Source organism: Oryx dammah, unplaced genomic scaffold, assembly GCF_014754425.2.
Source record: "Oryx dammah isolate SB20612 unplaced genomic scaffold, SCBI_Odam_1.1 HiC_scaffold_3, whole genome shotgun sequence".
Taxonomy (NCBI): domain Eukaryota; kingdom Metazoa; phylum Chordata; class Mammalia; order Artiodactyla; family Bovidae; genus Oryx; species Oryx dammah.
In genome coordinates this window covers 76,610,740-76,635,436 of record NW_024070187.1, presented here as the reverse complement: position 1 = coordinate 76,635,436, position 24,697 = coordinate 76,610,740, and the positions used below count along the sequence as shown (strand labels likewise).

The following is a 24,697-nucleotide window of genomic DNA, read 5'->3' as shown; positions in this document are numbered from 1 at the left end:
ATGATCAACCAACTCAGTCATCCTGTTCAGTCCCTGAAGTATTTTGCCACTATCCTGACAATTAAAAAATTATCATTATACTAAAAGCTGTTATAAGAATACAGAATATATGGCAGGTTAGAATGTACGGCAGGTTAATCTATTCATACTCAGGGGAAAATTCAGTGAAGGTGATAAACAAATTCTAAGCAATTAAATCTTAAGAATTATTTAATATGCACAGTGGCTGAAACACATGAGTTACTATAAGTCACACTCAATTAAAATTTCAGAGTAAAATCTCCTTTTCTGACAAGAGAGGGCTTCTTTTACTAACAGTGCAATGATTTCTGAGAAAGAGTTATAGGAGTTAAAGGCTGTTGGTGCTCGAGAAACTGTAATCCTGGCTTCTTTGAGTTATTATAGCCAGCATGAAACCAGGTGGATGATATTACTAGAAAGGGTAAATCTCAAGATTTTTTTCTTATTTATCATTTCATGGGTACCAGTACCTGACTTGGTATATTTCTTTCTAAGATAACTGATCACATAATGCTTCCCTCTAGCTTCAACACTGCCCTGGTGACTCAGATGGTAAATAATCTGCCTGCAAAGCAGGAGACCTGGGTTCCAGCCCTGGTTTGGGAAGATCCAAGGAGAGGGGAACTGTTATACCTACTCTAGTAGTCTTGCCTGGAGAATTTCATGGACAGAGGAGCCTGGGGGGTTACAGTGCAAAGAGTTGACTGAACTACTAACACTTTCACTTTTCAACACTGACCAGGGCTTTTATAATTTCTGGTGCAAGTGAAGATAGATGTCACATTCGTATCTCCTATACCAGCTGCTTATTAGTCACTTGGGCAACCACACACAAACCTTGCTCTCTTAGGACAAAAGTAAGAAAGTTTCTCCAGAAGCAAATCTAAAAGTGGATTTGCTAGTATTTGTGTGTGTTAGTCAGTCAATCGTGTCTGACTCTTTGCAACCCGGTGGACTGTAGCCCACCAAGCTCCTCTGTCCATGGAATTCCCCAAACAAGAGTACTGGAATGGGTTGCCATTGCCTTCTCCAGTGTATCTTCCTGACCTAGGGATCAAACCTGGGTCTCCTGCATTGCAGGCAGATTCCTTACCATCTGAGCCACCAGGGAAGCTCTTGCTAGTATATAAGGTATCACTTAGACATGCACTCTACTAAATGCATGCTCAGTCACTCAGTCTTATCTGACTCTTTTGCGACCTCATGGACTGTGGCCCACCAGGTTCCTCTGTCCATGGGATTTCCCAGGCAAGATTTCTGGAGTGGGTTTCCACTTCTTCCTTCAGGGGATCACCCTGACTCAGGGATCCAACCTGTGTCTCCTGCATCAGCAGGCTGATTCTTTACGATTTGTGTCACCTGGGAAGCTCCATGCGCTCTACTAGATATTGCCAAGTTTCCCTCAAAAGTGGCTAACAATAATTTATATTTCAACCAGCAAGGCATAAGTATGCCATATTTCTTGTCCATTTACTTTCAGGAGAAAAATGTTTATTTCCCTCATTTCTTGCCTCACCACCTCCTTTCTTTTGTTTCTTCATTTTTTCCCCCATTTTACTATTCTTGCTCATAGATAGTAACCATAAAAGTATTGCTAGCAAAACATCTAGATTAAGAAATGGAATTAATATAAGTTAAGTAAAGTAAATCTAATAAAGAGCCAGTCCCCAAATCTCTAAAGTCTTTTAAATTGTTCAGAATTTCTGCAAGTTTCTAAGTCTTCTAATCCTTCAATAATTAAATCTGTTTCTTCAAGCATTTATAAGAAGACACACGCACACTTACACACGCACACAGAAAAACCATACACCATTAAATCACATTCTACTGTATATTTTGTGCATTACAATTTTTTCATTGTAAATATGAAGTATCTCAGCTTCATGATTTAGTTAAATAAACCTGGGCTTCTTTAAAGTTCACATCTACATTCACAAACTGGATTTCTCCAGACAGATGACTTTACATTTCTGAGTCTTAGTTTTCACATCTGTACTTCACAATATTTTTTTAAGTGTTAAGGTATGTATGTGAAACCTAGTGCGATGTGGAGGGATGGCAGGTTCTTCTTTTAGAAAATAGAAGTGTTCTGGAATGATCTCTTCAATTCTCCAAATCTCTCTCCAGAAACACCTATAGCTCCTTATCCTACACCTTCTTCCTGACAAGACCAGTGCACCTCAATTTTATGAGAGCAGATCTCAGCCGGGTGGGCAGAGTTCACAGGAAAGCAGTGGAGACTGCATGCTCTTATCCTTCAGGCAAATGAAACCAGAGATCAAGGTGAGGAAGGTCTGCTTGTCCGACAGCTGCCCTGTTGTCATATGCTAATACTGCTTGCCAAGCACTCGGGCAAGGCATATGCAAAGGAAGGCCCTACCCCACTGCACAGACAGCACACACAGCGTGCTGTTTACTAGGTACTTTGCAACACTAGCCGCTGTTTGCTTGTCCTTATTCTAAGTGAGTTTGATGTGGCCTTGTGGCTTTGCATTTGCTACTTCGCTCTATCTGCTTATATTCTATGTACTACCTGTACACTGCCTTTCTGCTTTCCCTTTGCTCCTTAACTATTGCACCTGTACTCTTTTTAATTACCAATGGAGGCAACACGACACAGTGGAAAGTCGGACAATTAATACTTTAACCGCAACTCTGGACTATGCATGTGACATTTGAATTATTTACTGTCTCTGAGCCTAAATTTCTTTAACTGGAAATGAATGCTTTTTTTTTTTTTGCAAGATTTCTGTTAGGATTAAATTTGATAATCTATGTAAAAGACCAGAAAATAAAATACTCAAAAATTAGTAGTTAATCAGTATCACTGTTTTCTGACACACCACCGCCCCTTTTTCTTTTTGTTTCTTCTTATAAGTTTTCCCTATTCTATAAGTTTATAGAACAGGTCAATGCCTGGCTTGTTCAACAGTTGTAACCACAGAGCATACCTGAGCTACCTAAAGACACGTGTCTTGAAGAATGAAAGGGAGGAAGGAAGGGAGGAAGAAGAGAGAAAGAGGGGAAGAAAAATGAACTATTAATCATTGGACTTCTGAATTAAGCCCAGTTTGGCTCCCTGCTTTGGCTTTCTATAGCAGGCTTGATTTTGTGCCTGAATTTCACTTTTCACCTCTATCTTGATATTTTTAAATTCCACTTTCAAGCTTCCTCTCCACAAACAGGTCAAGGGATTTATTTTTTTTGTATCAAAATGAAGAATAAATTTTCAGAACTGCTCCCCACTATTATCACTATTTCTCTCAGATTTATCTCAGTGGGCTTCTCTATAAAATATAAAAGTATATTTTTAATATGCAAATACATATACTATATAACAAAATTTTCATAGATTTTAAAAGTTTGTTTAAAAAATTTTTTAAGTTTATCATTTTGTATTTTTATGGAACAAAGCGTTTACAAATAAAGTGCCATTTTTTCTCAAAGAGATAATTCTAAGCCATGAAATTAACAAATACCTAATTTCATGTGCATTTGTATATTTTTGGTAGAATTTCATTTTTTAACAGTTAGTTTTAAAAATCCAAATTCTAGGGTAAACTAGTTCAGTCACATGACAGTAGGCAATTTGTGTCTTTCAATTTGTGTCTTCTTTGGGGTAAGTGGATACATAGAGTTTGGCCAAGGATTTGTACTAGTGAAGGGCATGAAGAAAACCAGGAATAATTATTACTAAAGTAAACAAAAACACATAATCCATTTGTTTTCAGGGATATCTGACAACATGTCTCATTCTATAAAGTTATGTAGCATGGTTGATTATTCCTGTAATTTAGGTATCTTAAATTTTTGATCATTCATCATTATTATCTGAGAATTTAACTTTGTGGAGTAAAAGTAGTTATTAAGGGGGAAATATTTTTTCTGCTTAAATTTGTATTTTTGCTTGGCAACCCTATTCTGTTTGTTGTCTAAAAAAAAAAAAAAACGGAAAAATAACGCAAAAATCAGACTTTACTATGTAATAAAGTCAGTTCTCACTTACCTATGGTAATATGGATAGAAGTAGAGTATTCTAAAGTGGAATCCCTTGATAACCAGAAATCCCATTTTAATCACTGCTGCCAACCCTGACAAGATGTGCTAATAATGAACAGCCAAACTGTTTCAGTTCCACCTGTCTGCCCTCTGGTGGACATGCTAATGAGCAGTGAAATGGTTACAGAAAAGACAGCTGGTGTGAGTGGGAAGCTTATTCATAATAAGTCATCTTTTATGACTGTGAGCTGCTTGTATAAATAATTCTGATTACTGTTCTAATAATTATACATTTTTCAAGAATGTCACTATGTAGGAAAAAAATTAATAAAAATTTTGAACATTTTTGTCCCTTGCATCTGTCTCCTTTATTAAGAAGGTCACCTCTATGTGGGATGAAAGGCTAACACTGGGTTTGGTTGTAGAAACCCAGTAAAGTTTTGCTTTGTACAGGACTGAGATTTTGATATTAAGAGACTGAAAAGCAGAGGGTGTCATTCTAGAAAGGTTTAGCCTTAAAATTACAAAGAAGAAAAATATAAGAAATGTAAAAACAAACATAAGAGAATTCAGCTGACATTAAGTGGCAATAGAATAGCTTTTGCAAAATTTGTAAGTTTTGGCTGTGCTCCCTGAAAAGTCACCAGCAGCAATGCCCTTCCATCAGAAGCTGTCACTAAAAGCAAAGAAGCAGCAGTGGAGAGAAAGAGAGGGGGCACCTCTGCAGACAGCCAAACAGCTGATGCATAAAAATAAAGACCTGGATGAAATTAGCAACAAGTAGCTGACTATTTTTTTCTTTCGGTGAAGTTCACTCCGTTGCTGAGATTTACATCAATTAAACTTTAGAGACAATGTGATATCTCAAGTGGAACCATGAAGCAATCACAACTTATATGCTGAGGGCAAGTTTGATTTAACATCCCACTACTTTCAGGCTTTTTTGTGACTAGGATGCAACATATTTAAATAAACCATTCAGGAAGCAGATTCAGCTACTTATTAAGCACGTGACAGCTTCAAAATGTTCAAGATTCTCTGCCCAGCATTCACATTGCTCAGCTGTCAAAGTAAAGGGTTCAGATATATGATGTGAAAATTACGTTTTAACGAGGTGTCATGTGTGTTTAAAGTTCTTATTCATCACTACATAGCCGCAGCTTTTACTGGAGACACAAATGCACTTAATTAGCATATTATAAGGACAGAAGGTTCACCTTATCTGCATTATTAAACTGTTATGTGTAGGCTTTTTGTTTTTTTAGATTCTACTATCTTAAGCATATACAAAATGATTACATTTACATAATCTAAAATGGCTTTCAAAATTTGGATTGTGTTTGGAAAGCACAAGAGCAAGCACTAGACAGTAGCTACATGTCATTGTTGTCTGATGTTCATACTGACTGCCTGGTGTGTTTCACCAAATCTCAACCAATAGGTTGTAGATCTGTTAGATGTACTAATTTTAGGAATTTTGGCATTGACCTTCTCTGTATATTCTTATTATCAACCTGTGCATATTTCTTCTTTCTTCAGGATGAAATAGTGGAAAATATTTGTATATTTGACAATGAACATTTAGATTGTTCAGTCGACAGTTTAGAGACAAAGTGAGAGAGTAAATGATAATACTTCACATCTCTTTTGTATTAATGAATTATGAACTCAGCACAATATGATTTGAGACAAAGAACTCCAAGGGTAAATAAAAGTCATTAAACAGCAGTGAACTAAGGACAAGTAAAGTAACTACTTGATTCCCTCACACCAGACATATGAAGATATCAAGTAGAATTTTAGAATCATGATGGCCACATGAGAATCACTCAAATAACATGTGAAATAACTAAGTACTGTTTGGAAGTTTTAAAAGTATATCTTACAAAAGATAGCCATTGAAGGAAATGATGAATACATAATTTATCATATTTTATGAGAGGAAAAAGGCTCAGTTAAAAGTACATTTCAGGAAAATTGTATATTTGCTAGTCCTCGGTTTAGAAAGAAAAAAAGCAATTTCACATATTTACTTTTTAGCTCAGGTGGTAATGCTTACAAGCATTTTAGATACTGGTGTCCAAAACTTAACCACCTGTTCTGCAGACAAAATATATTTTCAAAGAAACACACTTACTTACTTGAATACACAGGTGTACTCAATGGATACACTTTTCATTTTCTCTAAGCTGAAAAGATTCATGCAATTCATCAATGGAAAAATCTGAGATGTTCTGAAAACAAAATCCATTGAACTCACTTTCTTTCCCATTGTAAAACTATTGAGTAATTCTATAATTACTTCCAGAAGAAAATGCACTAGGTGCTTTGGCACTTCTTACCACACAAACCTTCCTTTATATTACCAAATATCACTACGATCTGAGTGAAGATAAGAAGTAAGTGTGTGTGGTGGGTGAGGAATAACTGGGGTGACTTCCAGATAATAACTTCCAGATCGTAGGAGTGCATGGCCAATAGTGAAGGAGACTACCTGAGAAGCACATGTATAATCTTAATAAAATACATTGTTGGACTATTACTCCAATTACCATAATATTCTGAATAATAAGATATAAAATATGTATGTATATATTATAATTCATTTATTTATTTCTTAAATTATTCAACAAATCTTCACAGAGTATATGATTTCACCACTGAAAATCAGAAGTACTTTTTTTTGGAGTGCAGATCTATGGTAATTATCTAGTCATGAAATCTACAAATTAGATTGACATCTGGAGAGTGCCTGGCACATGGGGATACTGAGATCACTTCTATCAAATGAATGAATTTGGACACATTGTTTCAGTAAACATACTTTCCACTTCTAGTGTCACAGAAGGGACCATGACTTTGAAGTTCATGCTGCATTTTAGTAGCTGGTGATTTTTAATAAAATTATATAAGCAGTAGTGCCTTAAGCCCCTAAATTAGATAACATGGATAATAATGGTCCTTGTAGGGCTGGTATGTAGTTTTATGTTAATTTTGCTATATCTATATATATATATCATCTCATTAAAATCTAACAATAATCTTCATGGACTTTATCCTGCCAGACAACTCTGTCCATGGAATTCTCCAAGCCAGAATACTGGAATGGGTAGCTGTTCCCTTCTCCAGGGTATCTTCCCAATCCAGGGATCGAACCAAGGTCTCCGCACTGCAGGCAAATTCTTTACAGCTGAACCACCAGGGAAACTCAATCTTTGGACACAGGTATTATTATTATTATTATTACGTTTTATAGTTGAGGTAACTAAGACCAAGAGGCCCACAGTCAAACAAGCACTAGAGGCAGAATTAAAACCCAAGTCCTTTGGCTCCCAGACTCATGTTCAGAGACAGTATGCTACCTCCATGGATGTTTCACCTGGGGATTTTTATACATCAGGGGAACATATTTGTCTCAACTTCTAATACCCAGATATTTTAATTTACAGGGTAGTATTTTTGACCCTAAATATTTACAGTAAGTTGGTTTCCTTACACAGACAAATAAAAATGTCCATAAAAACAGTCAAAAGGAAATTTCTTTGAAAAATGTCAGTGTAATGTATACTAAAGAAAAACACTCAGTTGAAACTGTTTTTGTATAATAGGGTGAACTACTTCCATTAATGCTAGTTTAAATTCTCATATTGATGCATAAAATGTACACATTCTTATTCTCTACTTTTTCTTTCTACCTCTCCACTATAGTAACACACCAAAGTTCTAGCTTAAGTTCAATACAGCTGAAGTTTCACTTTTTCGAAAACAGAAACAATTTCACTGTCATTTAAAAAGAATGAAAACTGAATTTCCTGGATTAAGATAGTGATTTGTTTCAAAAGCTGAGCTTTCTTATTTCTCAGTGTTTGCCACTTTAATAATATCCTTTTAACAAATATGATAACTGTTATAAGTGGGCAAGATGGCTCATAATCTAACTTCTATAAGCAAACAAAAAGTATTAAGTGAGTGGTATAATTTTCCTATGTCCACGATTACAGTGAATTATTATCATGCATAAGGATACATGTATGGGATAAAAATATAATTTTATTAATGTATGCCAGAAATATTTTTGACAAGTCTCTAAATACATGGGGCTATAGTATCATCTTTAAGGATAATTTACAAAAAGTAAGTTAAGAATTTGCTTCAGTTCATTGAGTAAAAATCTGGAATGCTAATTAATTTAAACTTATCTATTAGTCTAAAAAATAATGCATGATTTTACCAATAAATAAAATTAAGGTATGTTACTGCCCTTATTTCACTAACATCAAAAGATGATTATGTTACTATGTATCATTTCTTTTAAGGCAATTAGAAATTACTTTGGTCACAATTAAAAGTAAAAAAAGGCTAAGAACCACTCAACAATAGAGTTTCCACTGGCAAAATACTCAAGAATATCACAGACCTGAAAGAATTGTCTTCCCAGAATATTTCAGATGCTTAGCTTTTTAACTGAAATGTGTGTTGGTTTAAGAAACCTTACCTGTACAGAGGTTAGCTAGGTCTAGGGTATTTTTCAGGACTAATAATGAGAAGTTGCTTTTGTTGCTATTGCATATTAGGGTTTTTCTTCCATGAAAAGCAGTTCAACATAATATCAACATGCTGGCCATGGAAAGAACAGCTCTCAGTCTTGTAGAAGCTTCTCAGGCATTAGAGAAAATGCCACCCATTGACATTCTATCATAGTGAGAAATAGAAAGGCATCCATTCATGCTTTCATCCACTCATTCATTCAGCAGAGAATTATTGAGTCTTTATTAACTTTATGCTATATAGTACACGAGGATCTAAGAAGGCAGAAATAATGGTCAGATGAAAAATAATAAAAAGATAAGTAAAGCAAGATTACTAGCACTTAGATGCTAATTGTATAAAATGATATGTATATAATGAAGTTAGTAAAGCAAAATGACATACTAGTAAAAGCATGGAAAAAACAATGCAGAAAATAAGAAATAATAACTTGTAAGAATTTTAAAAGATGAACTTTGAATTGCTATGTTACTATCAAAATTCAGACACTTATATCTTGCTTTTCCATTATATTTTATCAGGAGGAACAATATTATCACTGTTTCCATTAATTCAGGGAAATGGAATGGGAAACAATGAAAACAGTGAGAAACTGTATTTTGGGGGGCTCCAAAATCACTACAGATGGTGACTACAGCCATGAAATCAAAAGAAGCTTGCTCCTTGGAAGAAAAGCTATGACCAACAGAGAAAGCATATTAAAAAGCAGAGATATTATTTTGCCAACAAATGTCCCTCTAGTCAAAGCTATGGTTTTTCCAGTAGTCAGGTATGGATGTGAGAGTTGTACTATAAAGAAAGTTGAGCACCGAGAATTGATGGTTTTGAACTGTGGTGTTGGAGAAGACTCTTGAGAGTCCCTTAGACTGCAAGGAGATCAAACCAGTTTGTCCTAAAGGAAATCAGTCCTGAATAGTCATTGGAAGGACTGATGAAGCTGAAACGCCAATACTTTGGCCACCGGATGTGAAGAACTGACTCACAGTAAAAGGCCTTGATGCTGGGAAAGACTGAAGGCAGGAGAAGAGGATGACAGAGGATGAGATGGTTGGATGCCATTACCGACTCAATGGACATGAGTTTGAGCAAACTCTGAGAGTTGGTGATGGTCAGGGAAGCCTGGCGTGCTATAGTCCATAGGGTCGCAAAGAGTCAGACATGACTAAAAGACTGAACTAAGCTAACAGTAAAATTGCTAGTAAAACAATTTAACTTCTAAACTAAGATAAATCTGCTGAGTTATGCAAATAAAAATGTAAAAGATGGATCAATTCATGACTGTCTTCAAACAATATTAAAAGTAAACAGTATTTCCTAGAGAAGAAAAAGATACTTTTAAAGAAAGGGAGTTGAAATGTCTTATTTTTTTTTAAGCTGAGTTTTGTACTGTTTTTTCTTTTACAATTAGATCTAGTCTTTTATCTGTATCAGTTATGAACATTTATCTGTATATATCAATTAGATACACTTATACATATTTGGAAAATTCTGAAGGAGATGGGAATACCAGACCACCTGACCTGCGTCTTGAGAAACCTATATGCAGATCAGGAAGCAACAGTTAGAACTGGACATGGAACAACAGATGGGTTCCAAATAGGAAAAGGAGTACGTCAAGGCTGTATACTGTCTGTCACCTTGCTTATTTAACTTATATGCAGAGTACATCATGAGAAACACTGGGCTGGAGGAAGCACAAGCTGGAATCAAGATTGCCGGGAGAAATCTCAATAACCTCAGATATGCAGATGACACCACCCTTATGGCAGAAAGTGAAGAGGAACTAAAAAGCCTCTTGATGAAAGTGAAAGAGGAGAGTGAAAAAGTTGGCTTCAAGCTCAACATTCAGAAAACGAAGATCATGGCATCCGGTCCCATCACTTCCTGGGAAATAGATGGGGAAACAGTGGAAACAGTGTCAGACTTTATTTTGGGGAGCTCCAAAATCACTGCAGATAGTGATTGTAGCCATGAAATTAAAAGACGCTTACTCCTTGGAAGAAAAGTTATGACCAACCTAGATAGCATATTCAAAAGCAGAGACATTACTTTGCCAACTAAGGTCCGTCTAGTCAAGGCTATGGTTTTTCCAGTGGTCATGTATGGATGTGAGAGTTGGACTGTGAAGAAAGCTGAGCACCAAAGAATTGATGCTTTTGAACTGTGGTGTTGGAGAAGACTCTTGAGAGTCCCTTGGACTGCAAGGAGCTCCAACCAGTCCATTCTGAAGGAGATCAGCCCTGGGATTTCTTTGGAAGGAATGATGCTAAAGCTGAAACTCCAGTACTTTGGCCACCTCATGTGAAGAGTTGACTCACTGGAAAAGACTCTGATGCTGGGAGGGATTGGGGGCAGGAGGAGAAGGGGACGACAGAGGATGAGATGGCTGGATGGCATCACTGACTTGATGGACGTGAGTTTGAGTGAACTCCGGGAGTTGATGATGGACAGGGAGGCCTGGAGTGCTGCGATTCATGGGGTCGCAAAGAGTCAGACAGGACTGAGTGACTGAACTGAACTGAACCGAACTGATACACATGAATTAACTGACAATATTCCCAGTAGGGTTGGTCATATATGATGTGCTCAATGAGTTGAACATATTGGTATAGGGCTCCTGAAGAATTATATAAAGCGAACCCTTTGGCATTTCCAAGTAGAGGGCACATTGTAGGGCATGTCACAATTAATTAGGTGGGATAGCATTCTGTTTTTGCAAAGGTTTTGTATAGTTCACTACACACACAGACACACAAACTAACTAGCTCATAATGAAATGCCCTTCAAAGAATGGATGAAAATTGGAGACTAGCTGCATAGAGGATAAAGAGTTGGATTCTCATGCCTATAAATTTTTTTAACAGTGATTAACAGCAATATTTTTTAGCTAAAAAAAAAAAAAAGAATAACTTTCAAAACACAGGCCAGAAGAAAAACCAGGAGATAGAAGTCTAATCAAAATATACAATAAACGTACAAAGTTTAAGCTGTAAATAGTTCCCTTTAAAGTACCATCAAAAGTCAAACTTACCTGATCTACTATCCAGAGGTCCAAAATCCAAAGAATATTTCACGACGTGATAGTTATTCCATACATAAAGAAGGTTGTCCCTGGGGTTGTAATCCACAGCTGCTATGTACTGGTATGAATTAGGAAAGGGTACATCCACCAAACTGTCCTTACTTTGGTCAGTGTTGTAAATGTAGTCAATCTTATTTCCCGTGGCCTCATTGTCGTCATCCTCATAGACAGATTTGACCACATACAGAATTCCACATATCATGAATGCATTGGAAGCTGACCTTTTATCATATGCAGTATCCCATGTCCCTTCAATCCGTAGGGTGTAAGGATTCAATTGACTAATGACAATTTTACCATTGTTTTGTTCTGTTGCATAGATTACCCATAGCCCATTCTCGTCCACTGCCAAGTCTATGTCAGATTTGCCTCCCCACCGATAAGGGGAGGTATCATGGTAATTGGCATTTGCTATGATAGCTTCTCCACTCTTTATCCTAGTCCGCAAATCAAACTTTACTATGTTTCTGGTGCGCTCTTTATTGAAGAACAAAGCTCCATCATACACTACAAATCCTGTGCCATCCACCCTGTGAGGAAGCTTGTAGGTTGTAGTTGGCCTTCCAGCAATGAAGTCATCCTTGGATGAGTACTCAGTCAGGGTGTCAGTTCTGTACGGGGTCCAAGGCATATAATAAATCTTGTCAGAAGCCTGAAGAGGGTCTTTGCACCATGCCCCAGATTGGTGGTCAGATTCAAACAAATGTTCACTCTGGTATACTCCTTTTAGTAGTCCAGGACAAAGAAAAACTGTCAATTGGGAAAGAGTCAAAATAATAATTATATTAATTTAAATATTTTGTCATATATTCTTACTTTTCACCAAGTGGAATTCAACTCTAATAAGAAATGCCCACCACCACTTAATTATTTCGCTGCATTCTTCTGAGAACGTAAAGTATTTTTCCACATTAATTTTGACATTTCTTTAGAATCATTCTGATTTGATTTGCTGATGAAATTTGGCCTTTTCATGAGTGGCTGCGCTTTCCTTTGCATTTTACCTTTGCAAGAGTGTTGCAATAATTTTGGATATGCTATCTATATAGATGTGACTTATGTCTGTGTATTCTATAGACATATAACAAATATAAACATTTACACGTGATGGTTTCATATATCTTATTTGAAAGTTTTTAAAAAAATATTGTTTTCACTCTGATGCTAGTAACTACTCTATACTTATCATTAAGAAGCAAATGAAAATACAATAGTAATTAAAAACATAATAAGGGGAAAGAAAAACCTTGTGATACAGGCCACTGAATCTTATAGCAAAAAAGCCCTTAAAGCTGCTACAGCACACACAGAGCATGCAACTCACACAATTAAAAATGAGTGATGGATGGATACTGGAAGGAAAAAGAGAAAGGAAGAAAAAGAAAGGAAAGAAGAAATAAGGGAAGAAGAAAAGGTGAAAAGTTACAGAGAAGAACCCAAGATCTAGATTTTAATCAGTTAAAAATGTCCTGTTAAATACAGTAGAATTGGAACTTAAAAACATGTACCTTTTACTGTTACATGAGAAGAACATTAAAAAAAACAAGATTACTAGCTACAATATTTTGCTGCTCATACTTCAGACTGAAAATGGGCAGGACTTGTCTGATTTGTTTTATTTTTCAGTAGCACATCATGTGAGTGGTGGTAAGGAAAGCTTGACTGATTCATCTGTAACAAAGGGGCTAAAAAGCAATGTTTCCCAAAAGGAGGTCCTTGAAATACCTATTTATATGGTTTAGATATATGATACACAGAAAAAAAAAAAAAACACAAAAACAAGGATTCCTAGCCACACATGCTCAAGAAATATCTAATTAAAATAATATCAGGATTCTAAGTACTGAGGTACATTAGTGACTCTGCAAGGCAGAAGAAGGGAATGTGAGCAAATTTCCACAAATTAATTTGATCACAGAACCCTTTCTACAGAGCCTGATGGGATGTAATTTTCTTCTGAACCTGCTATGGGAAACACTGCTCCAATATTTTTGCAGAGCAAACACTTTGAAAAATAATCATGTAGTCCACTGTTATGTTTGAAATGATTAGAAGTATACTGGGAACAGAAATTAGGAAATCACAAGAAATTTGGAGGTTGACTCGTATTTTAATGATTAAAGTATTATTCTCTTGATATTAGTGATTAACTCTTTAACAGCAATTATAAACCGACATCTAAGAGAAAATCTAAGATGAAACTCAACTAGGGTTTGCAGGCTATTAAAAACAAAAGTTTATTGTTAAAAAATGTCCAAAGTTTCAATTTTGGGAAAATGAGACATTTAGGGGAAAATTTAACTGTCAAAATCTTCCATAGCAAGGATAGAAGACCATCATCAAATTACACTTGATAATAAAATTCATTATTGGAAGAATTTTTCAGGACTCTAATATGATGCCTGGGCTTCCTAGGTGGTGGTAAAGAACCTGCCAACCAATGTGGGAGACATAAGAGATGCAGGTTCGATCCCTGGATCAGGAAGATCCCCTGGAGGAGGAAATGGCAACTCATTACATCTTCTTGCCTGGAGAATCTCATGGACAGAGGAGCCTGGCAGGCTACAGTCCATAGGGTCATAAAGAATTGGACACGACTGAAATGACTTAGCATACATGCAATATGATGTCTATAATTATAAAGGATGGGTAGGTATTATTGTCAAAATTGTATATAAACTTTATGTTAGTTAATAATCAGCCCTTGCTTACAAAAGCAATTTATTTTAATGTATTTCAGAAAACCATCTCCCCTTTTCCCTTAATAGTTAAAAATCAAAAGAACAGGGAATCACTCCAGAGCTAGGAAAAGTATCTAGTCTAGAAATAAAACAAATCTGAAGCAGTCATTATGCATCAGCATCTACTGGATTTCTAACTACTCATTTAAAAATAAAGAGGAATAAAATGCATGGTTGAAAACTTTACACTATTAAACTGTTTTAGGATAAAAATAATCAAACCAGCACTGGTCAGTACAACAGATTAAAGTGAAGTTGAGCAGCAGAAATAGTAAATAAATTTTCAGAAAATAGATAAAAATTAATAACAATTATTTTAACTAGATGTTAAACTGTTAAATAACTTAGCCTATAAATAGTATATAATTTATGAAAGGTATTTAATTACCTTTTTGTTCCACTTCTATTGGAGAGAGAGAAGTAAAGAGAGAAAGGAGAAAAGAGAATAGATTAATGGTACGATATTGGCCAAGCACTTTTTATTCACCTCTTGCAAACTGAAAGTAAATAATTTATTGCACTCAAACTTGATTTATTGAACATTATGTTTTTCTTAAAAGAACTCATTCCTCTATAAAATTATTTTTTTAAGAAACAACCACATTATAAGCTTAAAAATACAGTATAAGTTTGAAAAAAATAAGGCAAAAATTAATCAAACTAAGATTGAATTAATATATCATTCCAAACTATAGACATAGGAAATACAATATTCATAATAATAATACAAGGATTTTCTATTTGAAAGATAGGTTGGTAATTATACATAGAAAGCTTTCAGATAGTTTGGATAGTCTCATTTATTAATTATTATTTATACCAGTACTTACAAAATAGTCTTGCTTTTTACCCATCTCAAGAATTGATCTCTTTGGAAGAAACTACTCTGTAACTCATCTCTTAGGGCCTAATATTTTCTGTAGTTAATGAGAAATGTACCTTGTGAGGTGACACATTAACAGGAAATGCTCTCATTCTGAATAAATATATTTAGAATCCTTACTGAAGAAGCTTTTCTGCCTCCCACTCATCAGTATTTTATGTTACTGTGGAAAAATACTATCTTCAGGAAAATATATATCCAAAGGTTGATACAAATAATGAGCCACCTGCTCTGGGCTTTTCTGAAATTCTAAAGCAAGTCGTTCAACAAACTCTTTTAAGAATAAATTGAGATTCTCAAACACGTTATGGTTATGTATCTTTCAAATTAGATTCCATTATGATTTTAAGGTATCTATTATTACAAGTAGAGGAAAATTTTGGGAAACTGTAACATATTCATGAAACTCATCAAGAGACATCTTTTGCTAATCAATATTGGTCTCATTAGAGAGAATTTGCCAAGATCACAACAAGGAAACAAACAAACAAAAAAAGGATCAGTGGGGAAAAAAGAGGGAAAGACTCAAGAAAGAATGGACTCATAATACAAACATTAAAAAGAAAAATAATAGGTTCCAAGTGATATAAAATCTAAGATAATTTCAGTGCAAGGGATAAACTGAGCTACTATGTACAATAAATAAAACTCTAGGAAAATTTTAAAACAAGGGAGAAATACTTTCTTGGATATTTACTTTCAGGTAAGATTTTGTGCTTTGACCTAAGCTCATGTCTTCAATTACCAGCAAAATCACACTCATTTCTCTCCTTGACTTTTTTGAAAGCTCAAAATCACATGTGTTAGAAGACAAAAATGGTATATAGGAAAACCTATGTTTAGGAAGTTGTAAATGGGGTTATCCTTTTTAAGATATGTCATTAATTTACAAATCTTATTTTTAACAGGATTTTTATGACTTTTTAAAAAACTCATGATACTTTTATATTATTATAATTTATCATCATCAACATTAATTAAACCTATATCAAGTAAATGTAGTATTTACTGGAATGTATACTTCAATATAGTCCATTTAAATACTTTACCTAAGAGATGAACTTCACGACTAGATTACTAACAAACCTGAGCTCAGACTGACAAGTAGAAGAAACGGAAGTAAGCACTTTAAAAATTAATCAATAATCTCAAAAAGTTTGTACCGGAGGCTCATTTCAGAATGAAAGTGGAGGCTGAGTGGGGTCTTACACTGAAGTTGACATTTGTCAAGGACTCGTCTACCAAGGGATTCCTAGAACTAATTTCATTCTTTGAAATAGCTCTAAATATATATGCTTTGGATTATATATGAAGCTGGTTATATTATACAACATAAAATGTACAATCACACAACTTTAGTCTTATTCCATATATAATTCATCTTATTTTTGTGTGCAATTACTCTAACTTCTTGGTGACTAGCATTTCTCTCTCCAACAAATGTTTAATGAGCAAGATGGATATGTGGCAAAAAGTATTAATAAGGTATATTTATTACAATTTATAATTACTACCTTACAATTTAATGGAGATTTTATTTTTCAAATAAATTTTACATTTATTTTCTCAACTGTCATTAGGTAAAGTTTAACTTTTAATTCTCTGGTCCTGGTCTAATTTGAAGAAACTGTCACAAACTGTAGCCCAAGTAAGGTGCACCTCTGGCACTGCTTGTTACTTTAAATTAAGATTTATTAGGCAATTCTATTTCAGAGAAAATTATTATGGTGTTGCCTATGTCATGACTGGCTGTAGTTCATTCATCATTTATTTGCCATTTCTAAGGCTAAAGTAAAACAATCCTATAATTTAAGTTGAGTTAAATACATACAAATCATATTCCCATAACAAAAACTAGTATGGCAAACATAATTTGTCACTGAAAAGCTAAGTAACATTTAGGATTCTCCAGTCATTGTTCATCATCTAATTCTAGATGCTTCCCTCACCTGAAGAAATAAATGCAAACAAACTGCCTGTATATAAAAACCATGCTTACCCCTGTATCCTTCACAAGCTCACAATGCCTGGCACATAATGTATATCAATGAACATCCACTGAATTAATACACAATCCACATAGAGACAATTAAAATTAATTGTTTTGAAGATATTTATAGCATGTGATAAGAAGAAAAAAAACAGCAAAGAATAATCTGGATTTGTTATATAGACTCATACATGGGATGATGTCTTTGAATATATTAAAGAATGGGGAGGAAAGTAAATTTATAAGCAATTTGCATCTTCAACTCATTAAATATAAAATCAGAGGAAAAAAAAGGAAAAAAAAAAGCATGGTCTTGAGGTTAAAATGGCAAGAGAAATTTGTCACTATAAAGTAGTCTATGACAATCTAGAAACACAAGTGGAAAATACTCCCTTTTCTTCTCTCTGTTATAGGATCATGAATAAATGAATTGTATGATGACAGCCCTGCTAGGTGTTCTTCAGGACCTCTTGTCTGTTACTCTGATCCAATATCCTGAATTCTGACATTTTAGCTGTTGCTGTTCATTTCCAAACCTCCTTGGAAGTAGTTTCTCTCCTTTTCTGTCTTCAATTTTAATACCCAAACTACTTTTTTCATTCATGCAACCTCCATAAATATGTTTATATACTGCCTTAAAGTGATTTTCTTGTTGTCCTTTGTCAAACTTAATGTCACAAGCTATATTCTGTGGTTAGCTACAGGACAAATTAAAATTAAGGGTAACTGCATTCTGAATAAAAGGAAGAAAGTAAAAATAAAAAAGACTAGCAAATTTCCCCTTCATTCCACAACAATTCATAAAATATAATACAGTCATGTTATTGTTTAGAAAAAGTAAGATGTTATTAGTTCTATATTAGTTCTGTCCATATCTGTACCATATGCAATATTTGGGATTGCATTCTTTAATTAGAAAATGTATAGATGAGAGAGCATATGCATGCATTGCCAACCTTTTTCAAATAGTGTTACAAATTACAGAGAGATAAAATTGTCGCATGCCAAAAATTGTTAGAACTAAATTGCCATAACTGAGAACTATGAAATTGTATCTAATTCTAATGTAGCTTAAAATTTCTTTCCATTTAAACTGCAAGTCATACAACCCATTTTCTATCTAAAATTTAAATATTCTAAATGAGGAGAATTTTATGCAATTAATGCACCTAATCTAATATTTAGAAATGACATTTATGAAGAGAATAAGATAGTTGTAAAATATTAAATAATTATAAACAAATATTTTTATTATTGAAATGTAATAGTATTTTGAACCAAACTATTTTGTTGGTTACATTTGGCTTAGATTATTAAAATGCATTTGGGTACACTTTTCACAGGACAGCAAAAACAAGTCAGCAAAAACAAGACCGGGAGCTGACTGTGGCTAAGATCATGATCTCCTTATTGCCAAATACAGACTTAAATTTAAGAAAGTGGGGAAAACCACTAGACCATTCAGGTAAGACCTAAATCAAATCACTTATGATTATACAGTGGAAGTGACAAATAGATTTAAGGGACTAGATCTGATAGACAGAGTGCCTGATGAACTACAGACAGAGGTTCATGACATTGTACAGGAGACAGGGATCAAGACCACCCCAAGAAAAATAAATGCAAAAATGGAAAATGGCTATTTGAGGAGGCCTTACAAATAGCTGTGAAAAGAAGAGAAGTAAAAAGCAAAAGAGAAAAGGAAAGATATACGCATTTGAATGCAGAGTTCCAAAGAATAGCAAGGAGAGAAAAGAAAGCCTTCCTCAGTGATCAGTGCAAAGAAATACAGGAAAACAATAGAGTGGGAAAGACTAAGAGATGTGTTCAAGAAAGAGAACACTGTGTGCAAAGATGGGATCAATAAAGAACAGAAATGGTATGGACCTAATAGAAGCAGAAGATATTAAGAAGAGGTGGCAAGAATACACAGAAGAGCTATACAAAAAAGATCTTCACAACCCAGATAAACACAATGGTGTGACCACTCACCCAGTCAGACATCCTGGATTGTGAAGTCAAGTGGGCCTTAGGAAGTATCACTATGAACAAAACTAGTGGAGGTGATGGAATTTCAGCTGAGCTATATCAAATTGTAAAAGATGATGCTGTGTATGTACTGCACTCAATCTGTCAGCAAATTTGGAAAACTCAGCAGTGGCCACAGGACTGGCAAATGTCAGCTTTTATTCTAATCCCAAAGAAAGGCAATGCCAAATAATGCTCAAACTACCACACAATTGCACTCATTTCACACACTAATAAAGAAATTAACACAATATTTCAATCAACTATCCTTCAATAAAATAAATTTTTAAAAATTAAAAAAAAAAATCTCCAAGCCAGGCTTCAGCAATATGTGAACCGTGAACTTCCTTCCAGATGTTCAAGCTGGTTTTAGAAAAGGCAGAGGAACCAGAGATCAAATTGCCAACATTTGCTGGATTATGGAAAAAAGCAAGAGAGTTCCAGAAAAACATCTATTTTTGCTTCATTGACTATGCCAAATTCTGAAAGAGATGGGAATACCAGACCACCTGACCTGCCTCTTGAGAAACCTGTATGCAGGTCAGGAAGCAATAGTTAGTACTGGCCATGGAACAATAGACTTGTTCCAAATAGGAAAAGGAGTATGTCAAGGCTGTATATTGTCACTCTGCTTATTTACCTTATATGCAGAGTACATTATGAGACACGCTGGGCTGGAGGAAGCACAAGCTGGAATCAAGACTGCTGGGAGAATAATCAATAACCTCAGATATGCAGATGACACCACCTTTTTGGCAGAAAGTGAAGAAAAACTTACATCCTCTTGAAGAAAGTGAAAGAGGAGAGTGAAAAGTTGGCTTAAAGCTCAACATTCAGAAAACTAAGATCATGGTATCTGGTCCCATAACTTCATGGCAAATAGATGGGGAAACCGTGGAAACAGTGTCAGACTTTATTTTTGGGGGCTCCAAAATCACTGCAGATTGAAGACATGAAATTAAGAGACACTTACTCCTTGAAAGGAAAGTTATGGCCAACCTAGACAGCATATGACAAAGCAGAGACATTACTTCGTCAACAAAGTTTCATCTAGTCAAGGCTATGGTTTTTCCAGTGGTCATGTATGGATGTGAGAATTGGACTATAAAGAAAGCTGAGCACCGAAGAATTGATGCTTTTGAACTATGGTGCTGGAGAAGACTCTTGAGAGTCCCTAGGACTGCAAGGAGATCCAACCAGTCCATCCTAAAGGAAATCAGTTCTGGGCATTCATTAGAAGGACTGATGTTGAAGCTGAAACTCCAATACTTTGGCCACCAGATGCTTAGAGCTGACTCATTTGAAAAGACCCTGATGTTCGGAAGGATTGAATACAGGAGGAGAAGGGGATGACAGAGGATGAGATGGTTAAATGGCATCACTGACTCAATGGTCATGAGTTTGGATAAACTCCGGGAGTTGATGATGTACAGAGAAGCCTGGTGTGCTGCGGTTCATGGGGTCACAATTAGTCGGACATACTGGGCTACTGAACTGAGTTGAACTTCTCAGGACAGCTGAGTAGTTACGCTAAAAGCAAACAAAAGTAATAAACAAATCAGTCTTCTAAAAAATATTTGCCAGTGCATTATTTACAAAGAAAATCTCCTATAAGCAGATAACCAAAAGTTCACAATAATATATTAGTACAGTACTTTTTAAGCAGTCGATCCTAAAGGAAATTAATCCTGAATATTCATTGGAAAAAATGATACTGAAGCTGAAACTCCAATACTTTGGCCATATGATGAGAAGAACTAATTCACTGGAAAAGACCCTGATGCTGGGAAAGCTTGAAGGCAGGAGGAGAAGGGGAACACAGAGGATGAGATGGTTGGATGGCACTGCCAACTCAATGGACATGAGTTTGAGCAAATTCCAGGAAATAGTGAAGGACAGGCAGGCCTGGCGTGCTGCAGCCCATGGTGTTGTAAAAAGTTGGACATAACTGAGTGACTGAACAACAATTAAGCAATATTGCATATATACTAATTTAATCATCTCACAACAAACTTATGTGGTAGATATTTTCATTATCTTAATCTTTCAAATGACAAAACAGGTACAAAGATATATGGCTCTTTTATTAAGTAGTAGTAGAATTGAAATTCAAAACCAAGTTCTGGTCTTATTCATCACTGCATCTTCAATACTCAGCACACAGAAAGAGCTCAATTAATATTTCTCACACCACCATGCAATGATGAATTGTACTGTGGTATTTTCAAAGAAAGGAACCAAATGTCATACTTTCCAGTGCTAGCAGCCTTCAGAATGGTGATGTAATGTATCTCTTCACAGCAGATAAAATAATAGAAAAAAAAAATGGCATCCTCATTTCTTGGCCAAGGAAACAAGATATTTCTTATCACCAGAAACAAACCAGTGCTGAGTAACTCATGTCCTATTAATTATTATTCTGAAGCAGAGAAAATTCTCTCCTCATGCATTTTACATCCACCAAGAAAATACAAAAGCACTTCAGTAAACAGAAATAAAAAGATCTGTGATGTTCATTAATTTTTGGTATACTGTGTATCAAAAAATTCTGAAAGACATCTGTCTCTTTCCATAAATAAAGTGCTAATACTTTTTTTAAATTAAAGACAAGTGTAATCTCTGCAGCTCAGCATCTAAATTATGTTTTTAAATGATACCCATGCACCAGTGAATAAAAGTGCTGCTCAATCAGCTTGTATTACAATGGCTTTATATAATGTGTTTCCTAAACTATCACCTCCTAATGAATTTCATCCTGGAGTGTGTAGATTGAAAATATCAATAATTCATAAAATCCCTTCACTAGCCACATTATAATTTAAGCACTTACGTGCAATATCTGTAGATGCCACAGAAATTGAGACTGTCTTTTATTTTGTATTAACTCTCTATTCCATTGATGGACTTGTAAAATCCTTCAAACTGTTAATTTAGACCCTTTCAATAAAACGGTGCTACTGGCTGACTCTTTTGTGACTCTATTAGTAACAGTTTCTAGTAAAAAATAATAATTTTCAAAGTTATTATTGGTAACAGTAAAGTCAACATCACATTTGATTCATCAAGGATATTCCTTTATCATAATGATTTGTCACACTATGTAACAACCATGTGGCAAGTAGAGTTGTTAAAAAAAAAAAGCAAAGGCAGTCCCCTCAGTGTGTCTTCAACTATACATTCATATTTACATAGTAGATACATTAAATGTATCTGCTATGTGCAAGGCCCTCAGAGATGTGAATACAGAAATAAGTAATAACAATCAAAATACCTAACAATTACTGAGTATGTACTATGTGAATAATTATTCAGGAGATCATTTAATTTAATCCTCAAAAAGATGAACTTGGTTGTACTTTTATGAACATGTTACAAAGGAGGTACTGATTTCTGCCTTAGGGAAGCTTCAGTTCAGTTCAGTTCAGTTCAGTCGCTCAGTCGTGTCCGACTTTTTGCGACCCCATGAATCGCAGCACGCCAGGCCTCCCTGTTCATCACCATCTCCCGGAGTTCACTCAGACTCATGTCCATCGAGTCCGTGATGCTAATCCAATAACTGGTGATTTTCAAAATACTTTTTTACTAATGATAAGTTCTTTCTAAATGTCTTCAAAGGAAGTCATATAGAAAGATAAAATAAAAAAGAATAGAAGTGAAGAGCAGAGAAAGGGGGAACTGTTACGAGAAACTGGAGTTACAAACACAAGGCATAACAGTTTGACTACGATCAAATTTCCTATGGAAAATGTCATCCATTTGCTCTTGAGAAATATATTTTTGACTGATGCCTGTTACTAGGTTCTATGGATCCAGCTCTGTATATTTAAAAATAAAATATATTTCAAAGTGAATCTAAATCTAATCTCAGTTAATAAATACAGTTAATTCTTACAATTAATTCTCCTTGGGTTCTACAGCTGAAAGGTTTTTTTTTTTTTAATTATCTAGTCACAGTAAAAACTTTATAAATTAGAAGAAGGAAGCCAGAGAATTAATATATTAGTCTTAACTCAGTTTACCTTTTAACTCAATAGTATTAAATCAATAAGAAAAGTGACTTTCTTTTTGAGTCACTTAACATTGTGCATTGTAAGGGCAAAAATGGCTATCTTAATCTTCAGTTCAGTTCAGTTGCTCACTCATGTCCAACTCTTTGTGACCCCATGAATTGAAGCATGTTAGGCCTCCCTGTCCCCCACCATGTCCTGGAGCTTGCTCAAACTCATATCCATGGCGTAGGTGATGCCATCCAACCATCTCATCCTCTGGCTTCCCCTTCACTTCCTGCCTTCAATCTTTGCAAACATCAGGGTCTTTTCCAATGAATCAGTTTTTAGCATCAGGTGGCAAAAGTATTGGAGCTTCAGTTTCAGCATCAGTCCTTCCAAGGAATATTCAGGACTGATTTCCTTTAGGACTGACTGGTTTGATCTCCTTGCAGTTCAAGGAACTCTCAAGAGTCTTCTCCAACATCACAGTTCAAAAGCATAAATATTTTGGCACTCAGCTCTCATTATAGTCCAACTCTCACATCCATACATGACTACTGGACAAATCAGAGCTTTTATTAGATGGATATTTGTTGGCAAAGTAATGTCTTTGCTTTTTAACATGTTATCTAGGTTGGTCATAGCTTTACTCCCAAAAAGCAAGTATCTTTTAATTTCAAGGCTGCAGTCACCATCTGCAGTGACTTTGGAGCCTAAGAAAATAGTCTGTCACTGTTTCCCTTGTCTTTCCATCTATTTTCCATGGTGTGATGGGACTGGATGCCATAAACTTTGTTTTTTGAATGCTGAGTTTTAAGTCAGGTTTTTCACTCTCCTCTTTCACTTTCATCAAAAGGCTCTTTAGTTCATCTACATTTTCTGCCATAAGGGTGGTGTCATCTACATATCTGAGGTACTTGATATTTCTCCTAGCTTCATCCAGTCCAGCATTCCGCATGATGTACACTGCATAGAAGTTAAATAAGCAGGGTGACAATATACAGCCTTGACCTACTCCTTTCCCAATTTGGAACCAATCCATTGTTTCGTGTCTAGTTCTAACTGTTCCTTCCTGACCTGCATACAGATTTCTCAGGAGGCAGGTAAGGTGGTCTGGTATGCCCATCTCTTTAAGAATTTTCCAGAGTTTGTTGTGATCCACACAGTCAAAGGCATTGGCATAGTCAATAAAGCAGAAGCAGAAGTTTTTCTGGAACTCTCTTGCTTTTCTGATGATACAACGATGTTGGCAATTTGATCTCTGGTTCATCTGACTTTTCTAAATTCAACTTGAACATCTGGAAATTCTTAGTTCACATACTGTTGAAGCCTAGCTTGGAGAATTTTGAGCATTACTTTGCTAGCATGTGAGATGTGTGCTATTATGTGATAGTTTGCTCATTCTTTGGCATCGCC

The 24,697-nt window shown here is 35.3% G+C and overlaps 1 protein-coding gene across 1 annotated transcript in view; it reads right to left on the bottom strand.

The window, feature by feature from the left end:
* Positions 1 to 24,697, bottom strand: part of ADGRL3 (adhesion G protein-coupled receptor L3) — a 734,126-nt gene that overhangs the window by 312,009 nt on the left and 397,420 nt on the right. The window contains exons 5-6 of the mRNA XM_040238287.1: positions 14,780 to 14,794; positions 11,600 to 12,400 (exon numbers count right to left, since the gene is read on the bottom strand). Coding sequence (XP_040094221.1) covers positions 11,600 to 12,400; positions 14,780 to 14,794 — 816 coding nt within the window. The remainder of the gene's footprint in view (positions 1 to 11,599; positions 12,401 to 14,779; positions 14,795 to 24,697) is intronic.